This window comes from Trachypithecus francoisi, unplaced genomic scaffold (assembly GCF_009764315.1).
Source record: "Trachypithecus francoisi isolate TF-2019V2 unplaced genomic scaffold, Tfra_2.0 Lachesis_group15, whole genome shotgun sequence".
Taxonomy (NCBI): domain Eukaryota; kingdom Metazoa; phylum Chordata; class Mammalia; order Primates; family Cercopithecidae; genus Trachypithecus; species Trachypithecus francoisi.
In genome coordinates this window covers 69,184,074-69,198,248 of record NW_022681460.1, presented here as the reverse complement: position 1 = coordinate 69,198,248, position 14,175 = coordinate 69,184,074, and the positions used below count along the sequence as shown (strand labels likewise).

Here is a 14,175-nt window from a genome sequence, read left to right as displayed (position 1 = left end):
ATATTCGACTACTTTAAGTTATGTCAGAATATACTGATGCTCTGCTTATTTCCAATTTTTTTCTTTTGAATTATTTTTTGTCTTCTAAAATTCATTAATCACCTACAATGTCTAATCCATTAATACTCCTGTTGTGTGTTTTCTTTCTTCTCATTTTAGTTTTTGTTTAAGGTATTTCAACCATTTTTTTATCTTCCTTGTCTCTACTTAACATTTTGAAAATATGGAATACAGATACTAGTTTGGTGCAAAAGTAATTGCTATTTTTGCCACAGCAATTACTTTTGCACCAACCGAATACAATAACTATATTAGTATGATTGTAAGTTAATTCTGACACCTGTGTCGGTTATGTGTTTAAATCAATCAATTGTTTTCGTTGTTGTTTTTTCTCTCCATTAGTCATATGTTCTTATTTTTTTATGCCTGGTAATATTTTATTTTATGACAGACATTATGATTTTACCTTGTTGGATGCTGGATGTTTTTGTAGCCCTATAAATATCCTTGAGCTTTGAGCTAGAATACATTTATTTGCTTAGAAACAGGTTGATTCTTTCATATCTTGCTTTTAAGATTTGTTACATGGAACCAGAATCATGTTTAATATAGGGGCAATAATTCTCTGAATGAGGCAAAATAGTTCTGCCTCTCTAGGTGAGGCAAGATACTTTTCCCAGTGTCCTGTGGGGCTGGCCACAGTAATACCAGTTCTGGTTCAGCATGAATCCTCAAATTCTCTCAGGTACTTTTTTTCCCCTGGCTTTGGGCAGCTTCCTCATGCACATGTGCTAACAAGTACTTTGCTAAATATTTGTAGATGACTCTGTTAAGATCTCAGGAGTTGTATCTGAGAAACTCTCTCTTTTAGGATCTTGTCCTTGAAAGTCTACCTAGATGTCCCCCAGACACTCATCTCCTTCTGTATGCAAGAAATATGCTGGGATTTGCCTGTGTTACCTTGCAGTCTGAGAACTCTCTCAGGGCCATATGCTGTGGCTGTTAAAGGGCTCACATCATTTGTTTCTCATTTTTCAGGGGCCAATGACCTGCATCATTTCATGACCATGTCTTTAGAATCAATTTCATATATTTTGTCCAGATTTTGTATTGTCTTAGGTGACAAAAATCCAGTCCTTGTGACTCTAACTAAGATGGAAGTGATATTCCTCAGGCTTATTTTTTTAATTTTATATTTGTTTTTAAATATTAAGATGAGATATTTTAAATTCATATTTACAAGCATGTATTTTTTTTTTTTTTTTTTTTTTTTTTTTTTTTTTTTTTGAGACGGAGTCTCGCTCTGTCACCCAGGCTGGAGTGCAGTGGCCGGATCTCGGCTCAATGCAAGCTCCGCCTCCTGGGTTCACGCCATTCTCCTGCCTCAGCCTCCTGAGTAGCTGGGACTACAGGCGCCCGCCACCTCGCCCGGCTAGTTTTTTGTACTTTTTAGTAGAGACGGGGTTTCACCGTGTTAGCCAGGATGGTCTCGATCTCCTGACCTTGTGATCCGCCCGCCTCGGCCTCCCAAAGTGCTGGGATTACAGGCTTGAGCCACCGCGCCCGGCCTCAAGCATGTATTCACAACTAATATATCACAGGTTTGGATAGAAGTTTTTTATTAAATATGGAATCTCAAATTGAATATAAGTGGCATTGTATATTATATTGTTAAAAATTATTTTTTTCTTTATTAGAAACATCTCCATATAAGAATTTCCACTAGAAGAGTTTAACTTTCAGATCTGATGAAAATTACCTTAAGTTGTTTTGAATTATTATCATTATTGTGCTCGTTTTTAAGTTGTATTTCAATACCTGTTTTCCTCAAGTTTCATATTTGAAACCACAAGTAAATATTAAATAATATATAACTAAGAATAAAATGTTTATCTCTATATAATGAGCAAAGTGAACACTGACTAGAAAACAAAGTTCAAACTCTTCAGCAAGGCCCTCAGTGAGGAGCTGCGTGCCTACCTTTTGTTTTTCTGTAACCTTATCTCCTCTTCCCTGCGTTGAACTATAAGCTTGCATAGTACTGAACAGCTTATAGAACACTGCACCTATTCTGCTGTTTCTTGCCTCTGCACTGTCTTGTATGCTGTTCTTTTCTCCTAGTGATGCCCTTTCTGCCTTTTTTAACTTGGAAAATTTGTAGTTATGTTTTGAGGCATGTAAGATGCTATTTTCTGTAAGAAGTTTCTCTGAATTGCCTCACACTGAGCACAATGCCCCCCTCTTTATCACCTGGGAAGGCATCCATCTCTGCACACATCATTTCATATTGAAATTATCTGTCTACCTGTTTGCATTCCTAAAAAATTCAAAAGCAGCTATATGTATTTATAGGCTGGTAACTCCATTATCAAGCAGAATACTTGTCACAGAACAGGTATTTAGTAGGTGGTGTTAGAAATAAAAGAACTGTTGGTTGAGTGAGATTCTTTCTCATTCTGAGTATGTATTTTTCTCAAATGTTTTAGAAACTTTACTTGTGTGTGATTTATTTATTTGATATACTTACTGTCTTTTCATAGTTTGAGTTTCTTCTTTTGCTTTTTAATTTTATTCTTTTAGTTCTTTTTTTGTAGATACTTTGAACTTGTGCATACTGTTCTCTGTCATGAGTTTACATGACCTTCTAGGATGGTCAGCTTTCTACCCATTGGTGAAATGCTGTTGGTATGCACTCCTGAAAAGGACAAGTTCGTTGTTATAGTATGGAAATACTTCCTTATCAGTTTACAAGCAGTTGCTTTTAAAAACTCTCTCAAAGAATATTTCTATCCTGAACTCTGACCTGTCTCTGGGATCACCAGGAGCTATACATAATTCAGCTACTAAATAGTATTAACTATTTAATAATAGTTAATTATAATTAATAGTTATAATAATGTGTAATATATAATATAGGGCTTATTTCACTGTGTTAAAATACAAGAGCAGAGTTCTTTCTGATTACTGGGTGTATTTACCATAAACATTTTAATTTGTTAAAATATTACGCTTGCCCCCATTTAAGTCTTAAGTCTTAATATTGAGAAGTTGTACACTTTTCTGCTATGCCAGAAGTGCTATCTACCACTTATGGAGGTAGAAGGTTTCTTTGATCCTCAGTTATTCTCTTTTGGCCAGCCTGTATGTTTTACTGTGAAATCACAGAAAAGTGATGCATATACCATAAATTATGGGGGGAGTTATGCCAATCTTAGTCCTAAGCTAGGAATTTATCAGTAACTTTAACCACTTATTCCTCCATGAAGCCTATTTCTGGCCTCCTAATATTTACAGGGTAATTATAGCTTCTTTTCTAGGATAGACAGAGACATTTAAGCTTGGCTTGCCACTTTTCAAATCCATTTCCCAGTACCTACTTGGGGATTACCCTATTTCTGGCCCCAACCTGCCCTATAGGCTCTTTCTGTAATTAGTCCACTAATATTTGTCAATGGCTTTTCAGTCCTGATCACTTCTTTCATTTATGCTTGCTCCCTTTTGTCCAGGAGCACCTTCATATTTTATATTTCTACTCTAGAAAGCTATCTTCTTGGTAGCCATTTGAAAAATTTCCTCCCTTCAAATCTCACATATCTCATATTGGTCATTTGGAATGTAGAGATTTTACATTAATTACTAACTTTTACTGTTTTGAAAAAAATGGTAACTATCCACAAATCTGTATTATACACAGATTTCTAGTCTCTCCTGAAAGGGTTAGTGAAACTCCTGGTGCCTCAATAACATTTAAACTCACTGTATGTGGAAGGGCCTTTAACCCTATACTTTTATAAGATATTGTTTTTGAACTTTTTTATACAATTTGCAATTTTAATGAATTAAATAATTTACTAGTATCTGGACATGTTGCTATGTAAATAAATTAACTTTGTGAGTAACTCTGATTTTTCAGTTATTTCAGGTTTGAATTTTCTTAAATTCAGTAACATTTATTTCCCTGTGTTGCCAGTTCCTAAATCTTCCTGGATTACTTTCATATTGAAAAATCATCTTATTCTCAGAATTAATGAGACCAAAATAATGCACTTTGAATACTTAAAAGATCCCAATTATGCTAGAGCAGTGGGTATATTCTGCCAGTGGACTTCAAAGGCAACGGTGCTGAGAGTTTCAAAAGCAAGAGTTTACATGGTCATTTGAAGTCCACACTGTACTTCACCTTGAGCTGCATTTCAGCTTTGTTTATATTGTGTGTATAATACCATAGGTGATCTATTGGGCTAGTATGAGACACCTCTAATGAGAGTCTTTTTAAGTAATCTTCAATATAGGTGGACACATATTTGATGCATTACAAGGAAAGTAGGCCAATTAGTAAAGCTTAATAGCTTCAAGGAGGGAGCTGGAAGATTTACTTACACTTGACAGTAAAGAAGCAAAACATAATCTTAGTAAAACCCTTATATTTAAGAAATGATACCTTCCTTTAAATAAATAGATTTTCAGATTTTGAGCTTCACAAATGAAGTAATTTTATCCTGGTTTTGATGAACAAAATCATCAATTTCTTTTTATCTGTAGGCTTGTATCAATACTCTATAAAACACGAGATATTGTAATATGCTAATTTATGCCTTGATTTTTCCATTAATACTATGAAAAAAGCTTCATTTTTCCCTGAAAACTATTCTAGTCATCCTTACTCCTTTATAATACATTCTTACATGCTACTTAGGAACTCTCTTTAACAATGTATAAATTTTCAGACTTTCTTTTCTAGGATGATAGTAGATTAATATTTTAAAAGAATAACAATACCTATAAATGTGTGTATAAAGAAAAAAAGCTGGCTAGTTGCTGTGGCTCATGCCTGTAATCCCAGCACTTTGGGAGGCCAAGACAGGTGGATTATCTGAGGTCAGGAATTCGAGACCAGCCTGGCCAACATGATGAAACTCCATCTCTACTAAAAATAGAAAAAATAGCTGGGCATGCTGGCAGGTGCCTGTAGTCCCAGATACTCAGGAGGCTGAAGCACGAGAGTTGCTTGAACCCAGGAGGCAGAAGTTGCAGTGAGCCAAGATCACACCATTGCACTCCAGCGTGGGTGACAAGAGTGAAACTCCGTCTAAAAAAAAAAAAAAAAAAGGAGAGAGAGAGAGAAAGAAAGAAAGAAAGAAAGAGAAAGAAAGAAAGAAAGAAAGAGAGAAAGAAAGAAAAAGCTGGGCAGGATCACACATGCTTATAGTCCTGTATACTTGGGAGGCCAAGGTGGAAGGATCATTTGTGCCCAGGAGTTAGAGGCCAGCCTGACAAAATACTAAGGCCATTAAAAAAAGAAAAGAATACAAATACTTATAAATATATATATAAAGAATAAAAGCCAGGCATATTGGCACTCCCTGCAACTTGAGAGGTTGAGGTGGGAGCATCATTTGTGCTCAGGACTTACAGACCAGCCTGGACAACATAGTGAGACACTGCTTCTTAAAAAACAAACAAACAAACAAAAGAAGAATAAGGATCTTCAGGCTCCAGAAGTGAAGAGAAAAATCGATGATCGGAGTGCCATGGCTCTGAGAGAAGTCCTATCAGTCTTAAAAAATTGAAATCTTTTGTTTCAATATATACAGGACATGGTCTTGTACCCAAATGAGGAAAGGAAGTATTCTAACCTTAGATGAAAATATGGCTTTCTGAAAGTTTAATTCTCTTTAAAGAGATGAATGAGAAAATCCACCTAAGCACAGAAAGATTATAAGAAAGCTAACTTTTCACTGAGACTTATGTAGGTTTGTGACTTGCTTTTACATTATCTATGGGTTCCTAGATGGCTTATTCATTTGGGGTTTCTAACAGAAGAAAACTCAATGTTATATTGGAAGAACATCTTCTCAACACAGGATTGCTTTGGAGGAAGAGGACTGGAGGAGAAGAAAACCCTGATAAGTATAAGCTCATAATTAAAGAATATATGAAATATTGGCAGAAGTCACAACAGAGAATAAAAAATTGAAAGTTTAAGACAATAGAAGAATAATCTGTAATATAACATACAAGTGCTTATAATGATTAAAGATATGAAAGAGGAAATCCAAATCCTAAGAGTATAATTGCACTCTTTATTTGAGCCAATGCTATAGTATCAAGAAACCAAATCTCATTGACTTAATACTACAAAGAATATTTCTCATTCATACCAGAGTGTGACCAGGTATGTAGTGCTGGCTTTGCATGTGCTGAATAAGAGTTCCTCACTCCTTTCATTTTGTGTTATAACCATTTTGTAAGGTGTCCTCATAGGACTCAGGCACACATTGAGCAGGAAGAGAGGGAGAAGTATCTCACAGAATGTTTATGAACCCAAAGCTGGAATACAACATAACAGTGCTAGCCAAATTGCAAAAGAAATGGAAACAGGATCGGTAGGCCTCTGGTCAATCTCTACCTACATATAAAAACTTGACAGAGTTTCAGTTAGATATTATCAGAAATGTAAATTGTAGGCATTCGTTGTTTCATTTCATATAAATAGATGTTACAGGGATAGATTTATTACTTTGTCCAGGTACCATCCCAGTTACTGGCGATGGAGGAAATGAACAAAAAAATCCCATGTTCCTACCACAGTAGAGTTTACAAATCCTACTTGTGGAGGCACACAGTGAGCACATAAAGGATTAGTGAGAGTATTGAGTGGTATAAAAATGAAGCAATATGAAATGATGCAGAGAAGTGTGCCTTGCTATAATAGGGTGTTCAGGAAAGTCCTCCTCTAGCCCTCACCTCCAGGAGGTGATATTTGAGAGACATTTCCTTGTTGCTAAATTCAACATTTAGTTGTTTCCACTTTATCATGCTTGATCTGTTAGCTGCATTTAGGTCTCCTGCTCATGTCCTCATTAAAAAAAAAAAAAAAAAAAGCTTCACTTGGTTTCCAAGGTATCACCTTCCACTGTGCTTTTCCTACCTCAGTATATTAGTTTCTTATGGCTGCTGGAATAAAATATCACAAACTTAATGGCTTCAAAACACACATTCATTGATAAATTCATTTGGAATTCTCGAGATCACAAGTCCAAAATGGGTCTCACTGATTTACCAACAATGTTTCAGCAGGGCTGCCTTCCTTTCTGTAGGCTCTATGAGAAAATCCACTTCCTTGCCTTTCCACCTTCTGAAACTTGACCACATTCCTCGGCTTGTGGCCACTTTTCTCTGTCTTCCAAACCCAGTAATTTTCCCTTTTTGCTTTCTTCAGTAGTCACTTTTCCCTCTAATCTCCTCTGACTCCTTTTTCCACTTTTGAGCACTCTTGGGGGTTACACTGGGACCCCCAGATAATCCAGCATAATCTCCCCATGTCAAGATACTTAATCACATCTACAAACTCCCTTTTTCCATGTAGGGTAACATACCCACAGCTTCCAGGGACTAAGATATGTATGCATTTGAAGTAGGAGTTGGTGGTTATTCTGTCTACCACATTCAGTGACTGCTTTCTTTTCTCAGTGTTCACAGTTATTTCCTCCTTATCTCTCTGACCCTCACGTATAGAGTACCAGGGCAGAAATACAAGTCTGTTGACTACTAGAGTCTTGAAATATTTTTATATTCCTCGGTAGGTAGTCTTAACAATTACCAATAACTCTGAGTTCCAGACATTTCTGCGTTTTGCCCTAGGTCCCTGACTTGCCCTGAGGACTTTAAATCTCTGCTCTTGCTACATAAAATAGAGAATAAATGTCTGGCTTAGTTGGAGGCTTTGAAGACACTGACCCAGCATTGTGGTCGGGATCCATTTAGAATTGTTCTTGCTCAATCTATATAAGCTGTTAGCATCCCTGGGTGTGCCCCTTCCTTAAGTAGTTATTTTCTTGATGATTTCATCCAGTCTTAAGACTTTAAATACCACCTAGATGTTGATTACTCTCAAAGTTTCACTTGTTGTCCAATTTTTCTCCCAAACTTTAGAGTCTGACATCTAATTACCTACTCAGTATCCTCAAGGCTGTGTTTTTGGCATCTAAAGCAAAATCTCATTTATCAGTGCACTGCTGCTTTATGCCCCCTGCCTCAATTTTTCTCCATATCACGGTCTTCTGTCTGTAAGGAAATATCAACTCTGTCTGCTTTCTCTATCTTAAAGTATACGCAGAATCTATTTCTTGCCTTCTCTTCAGTTACCAAGCCAGTCCAAACCCCCCTTAGCTCTCTCCTCTTAATTCAAAGCCTTCTACATGGTCTCCCTTCTTCCTTTGGTCTTTCTCAACATAGCAGCAAGAATGATCATCAAATTCTAATAATATCATTTTGGATCCCTGCTCAGAACCCTCCTTTGGCTTCTTATCTCACTCAGAGTAAAGATCCTTCCCCTGGCTTAGGTAACCTTGACAATCTTCGCATGTAGTAGCTCTCTGCAGTCAACTTCCATTGCTTTTCCTCCCACTCACACAGCTTAAGGCATACTGACATCCATATTACTCTTAAACTAAGTTAGGATGCCCTCTGCATCTGGAATACCCTTCCTTCCTGTATCTGAAGAATTCTTTGATGGACAGTCACATAGCTTGATCCCTCACTTTCTTTCATTATTAAAATATTACCTTACTATAGAAATTTTCCTTAACCACTGTTTTAAAAATTGAGTACCTTAACTCATCAGTTCGCCTGTACTGTGTTATATTTCCCCTTAAGAGTTTCATGTTTGAATACAATCACACACCTCATAACAACACTTTGGTCACTGATGAGCCTCATATATGAGAGTGGACATCTAGTAAGCTAAGGTTAATTTATTATTGAAGAAAGAAGTTGTTTTTACAAATATAATGTACCCTAAGTGCACAATATTTATAAATTCTTCAGTAGTGTACAGTAATGTCCCAGGCCTTCACAGTCACTCTCAAATCACTGACTCATTAACAGCAACTTCCTGCAAGCTCCACTCATGGTAAGTGTGCTATACAGGTGTACCATTCTGTTTTAACTTTTATGCCATGTTTTTACTGTATTTTTCTATGTTTAGATGAGCTTGGATACACAGATGCTTACCATTGTGTTACAGCTGCCTGCAATATTCAGGACAGTAACAGCTGTAGAGGTTTATAACTTAGGAGCAATATACTGAACCATATAGCCTAGCTGTGTTGCAGGCTGTATCCATTGTGTGGTATGCTTACTAGGTCTGTATAAGCACACTGTATTGTTTAAAGAATAACAAAATTGCCTAACAATGGATATCTTAGAATGTATCCTTGTTGATAAGCAATGTGTTATTGTATATTGTATATTTTACTTAATTTAAGATATTTAATTTGTATCTAGAACCCACTAGAATATAAGCTGTATAGATATTTTAGTCTGGTTTTTTAACTGCTTATTCTATGGTCTATAGGCAGTGTTCTAGCCTCACAAGTAGTTAAAAACTTGAAAATTGAATAATATTCCTATTTTACACTTTAAAAATCATGAAAATGAACAAAAAGTAGCATTCAAGGTTTAGCAATATGGGAACTGTAATATGCATATATTTAAAGTTGGAAACAAGCCCAACTTTTCAGTAGAAAATTAGTCAAAATCTATCACAAACCTTAAACATGCATATACTTTGGAATAGGAAGTCTCCTCATTAATATCTATCATAACAAAATAATGTGAATGTACGCAAAGATTTTGCAGTAAGAACAACCACTATAGTCTTGTTTATAAAAGTGAAAAATTTAAAAATTTTAAAAATCGACCCCCCCAAATTTCCAAATATAGAAGCTTAGTTAAATGAAATGAAGTATATTCATACAAGAGGATCTTGTACAATCCTTAAATTAATATTTAGATAAATATTTAGAACATGAGAAATATTAACAATATGCTGATAAGTGGTACAAAGCAGTTTAAAAAGTATATGCAAAATGATTTAATTTTTGAAAAAATACATGTAGACTGATAGATATATAGACAGGATTCTATATATCAGTCTGAGAAGATAGCTATTTATCAACTATATGTTGTTTGTGTTTGTGATATTTGATAATACTGTATATTATTTTTTAAAATTCTTGCTTCAGTAAGTAGGGACTAAGACTCCACTTTAGTTTATGTGATAAACTCTTTGGGGTTATTTTAGTCTTTAGAACTTTAACATGTAGAAGCTGCCTAGCCACAAGTATGATTGTATTAAAAATGTAGTTAGTATGACTCAGCTGAGAAGACAGATTTATGTTATGCAGTTAATCCAATATTTGACCTCAGAGATTTTAATTAAACTTAATCCACCACTCTCTGTCTCTGTCTAGTTTCTATCCTTTTGGCAGTAATGTACAACCTGGTTCTATTGAACAAAAGAAGGGCAAATTCCCAATCTGGCCAGAGTGGAGTGAAGCTGACATAAATTCAGAAAAGTGGGATGCCGGCAAAGGTGCAAAAGAAAAGGACAAAACAGGAAAAAGCCCTGTATTTGTAAGTAGATGTGAATGTGACTAGGTTTCATTTTGGTTTTTAGTTTTATAATGGAATGAGATTTGTAAACATAAGAGGGTATTCATTCTTCTCCACAATCTCCATTCAAAAGGGAAAATTTTTATTTGTCTATTGGCCCCACCTCCCAACACTCCCACTCTGTCTTTCCAAGCCTTAGTCCTGAGCTTCGGTGAATCATATTTGGGTAAACTGGAAGAAAGTGATGTGACCAAAGAATCATAATGAAATAAAGGAAAAATTAAGAGAGAAGGCAAGTTAGCCAGTGGACCTTGGACAGAGTTTGGAAACAGGCATTTATAAAGAGTGGTTTCGAAAACGAAAATCCACAGTGGACTTGTAAGCTGTGACCTGGAGATAATAGGAAAGATAATTTTTCAAAAGAAATGTTACTGTGAGATGAAAACTGTATTCCTCCTACTATCTCCTCAAGATACATGAATAAAGATCCTAACTGCTCTTCTTTTACTTTTTGTCACATAAACATGACATGTCCCTGAGATTGGCGCTAAAATGTAGAATTTCTACATTTTCCAATTATGTCACTTTAAGTTATTTTGCCTATTTAAAAATGTTTACTCTGTTTCTAAAGACTTCAAAGTTGAGGCTATGGGTCTGACTTGGCATTTAAAATATGACCTACTTATTGGGTGCAACAATTCATTTAAAAATATTTATGGAAAACAATATAAATTTCTAGACACAAACGTAAGTGCCAGAAGGGTTTAGTTGAATTTTGCATAAAGCGTTCTGAAATAGTAAATCTTAGCATGTATGTTTTGTTCACAAAATACTGTATCACAAATTGCATGATTCATATTGGTCAAGTTGTTAACAAAAGGTATTCAGTAAAAGTATTGCTAACTCTGTTAGCACCTAAACAATTTCCAAATTAGCAACATGGAAGGGAACAAATTCTTTGCACTACATCTAAAATGATTATGGGCCTTCTAGATGCAGAGGGCTTTGAATTCTCTGGGTTCAAATGAAAATTGGCATATTCTATGTATTTTTTTTAGTGATTCAAAACTTATGGAGAGAGAGAAAGAGAGAGAGGGAGTTATGTATTTTTTTAGTGATTCAAAACTTATGGAGAGAGAGAAAGAGAGAGAGGGAGTATGTGTGGGTGCGGGTGTGTGTGTGTTTAGCCTTCAGAATTTACATCAGAAGGATAGAGTGTGCAAATCCTCAGTTGAGCAGTTGAACTCTGGAAAAGTTCTAGAGATGAGTCATTCCAAAGTCTGGAGAAACTACAGACAGGGAAAGGCAAAAGTACTTGAAATTTTTGAAATAGGATATAAAAATAACATTTTAGGGAGCTTGGAGAGGAAGCATTCCTTCACCACATGACTGAAAAAGTTTTTGCAAATCCCTGGAAGGTTGGGGGTCAAATACTGGGATTTATCAGAGTTATTAAACCAAGGGCAAGTCTATTGGATGAACATTTATTGGAGGAAAATCAGAGATACTGGAGCACTAGCAAGTGTGATTTCAGTGTGTTGGTCACCTGATGTCCATTTCATTTTGGGGCAGCGTCTGCAAATGAGGCTGCCTGACATTGGACCCTAAAGTAGATACTGTGGCCCTTGTACTAAGGAGCTTTATAAAACTACATAGTTTAAAAAAGCACTAGGCCAACTCTTGCTGTGAACAGGGCCTATCCATTAGAATGTGACAATTGAGAACCTTAACCAACATCCTGTTCTGTCACTTTAGCTTTCAAAAGTAGGAGAGCACCAGGTCAAACCAAAATGTAAAGTGGTAAAATCTAGAATAGAACCTTACTTTCCACTTCCGGTCTGTCACAATCTCACCCATGGCTCATGAAGCAGCAGTTCCTCCACTGGAGTGAGTGGTGGACAGTGTCCAAGCCTTGTGATTGCATCTGCATGAAACGGTTGCATGGTAGCTCTTAGCCCTGATTTGCAGCATCCATGTTTTACTAAGATTAATTTCCTTAAGCATCCAACTATAGCAAGTATCCTTGGAGTTTTGCAGAAGGCCACTTCCCTAGATGTGAGGCTAGTCATCAGGAAATCAGCCTCAGATGAATTCACCCTTCCCTCTAAGTCCAGAGAAAGGTCTCACTTCTTTAGCTAAGTGATGAGAACTAAAGGATGTGATGGGTGTATAAAATTGTGAATATATTATGCGGTACTGTAAGGTCATTATAAGGGACACAGCTAAAGAAAAATAATGTAGAAAGATTACCCTTAACTTCTTAATGAGGGAGGCCCAAATCCTGGGGAAAAGGGAACCACAACAAGGTCAGTTCCACATTCACCTTGTTCTTTTTTTATTTATTTATTTCTCTCTCAAGTACATTTATTAATTCAAGACACGAAGATTAGGAATCAAGCACAAAGTAGTGTCCTGGGACCTGTGTCAGTTTCTTGAGCTGGAGAGACAAAGGATATTGCCTAGGACTGCTAAAGCAATCCAAACTTGAACCTAAACCTCAGGACTAATGGCAGAGAAGCGATCTGAAAATTTTGCATATAATTTTATTTCAAGATATTTACTCAACTCCTAAACTATGTATGAAGGAAAAGCTATGGAGCAAATGAGTAAACAGCAGCAGCTCGAAGTTGAAGTAAAAAACGATTTAATGGTGCTTTGGAGATAAATTTAGGAACATCAGGGTAAAGGGACCCTGATAAACACTCCAGCTTTTTTAGACAGTGCACCAGACCAGCTAAGCATTCTGTATGAAGTAAGGGCAAATCAAATTTACACCAGCCCTACCAAATCCTGAAACTCAGTGTTGACTGAATCAGGTACATCTTGTACTCTGCCTGCCAAAAGGAAGTAAAATTCTCCTCTCTAGAAGAAGACATCATTATCTAGAGCCCATATTAATTTTTATACTCAGTGTATATCATTCATCAAAACTTATTAAGCATGTGAATTCTACCAGATATACAAAGACAAGCTGGTACCATTCTTCCAGAAACTATTCCAAAAAATTGAGAAGGAGATACTCCTCCCCAACTCATTCCGTGAGAACATTGTCATCCTGGTAACAAAACATGACAGAGACACAACAACAACAAAAAACTTCAGGCCAGTATCCTTGCTGGACATCGATGTAAAAATCCTCAACAAAATACTTGCCAACCAAATCCAGCAGCACACCAAAAAGCTAATTCACCATGATCAAGTAGGCTTCACTCCCAGGATGCAAGGTTGCTTCAACAGATACAAATCAATCAATGTGATTCATCACATAAACACAACTAAAGACAAAGCCACATGATTATCTCAACAGATGCAGAAACAACTTTTGATAAAATTCAACATCCCTTGATGTTAAGCCATTTCCCATTTACAAAAAGGTGCAGCTCACTTTCTGCATTCATTTAATTTTACATAAACATACTCTTTGAGGCTGAAGCAAATCTGACTAATTTTCAATGTGAAAATAAAACATAAAAAGCTGTTCTTAGAGTTATTTCTAAACAGAACTTCTCTCTAATCTTAATGTAACAGAAATGTATATGATGATCAGTATTTAATACTTTTCTTCATGTGATAAATTTCAAAGCACAGAATAACACAAAGTGGAGCATCACATTCTGCAAAAAACAATGTATTTCTCTCCAGATGTTATTACCGTCCTTGCTGTTGTGCAAACCTCAAACTTTGCAGTGATTACTTGGATTTCATTTCATTTCCCTGATATTGGTAGTAGGCTTTTGGGCAAAATGTCTTCCAGACAGGGGAAGATGTGTGGCATCA

General features: G+C 36.1%; 1 protein-coding gene across 1 annotated transcript in view; it reads left to right on the top strand.

The window, feature by feature from the left end:
* ADGB (androglobin) overlaps positions 1–14,175 on the top strand; it is a 245,122-nt gene that overhangs the window by 40,322 nt on the left and 190,625 nt on the right. Inside the window, exon 2 of the mRNA XM_033235138.1 lies at positions 10,257–10,419. Within this exon, the coding sequence (XP_033091029.1) occupies positions 10,257–10,419 (163 nt within the window). The remainder of the gene's footprint in view (positions 1–10,256; positions 10,420–14,175) is intronic.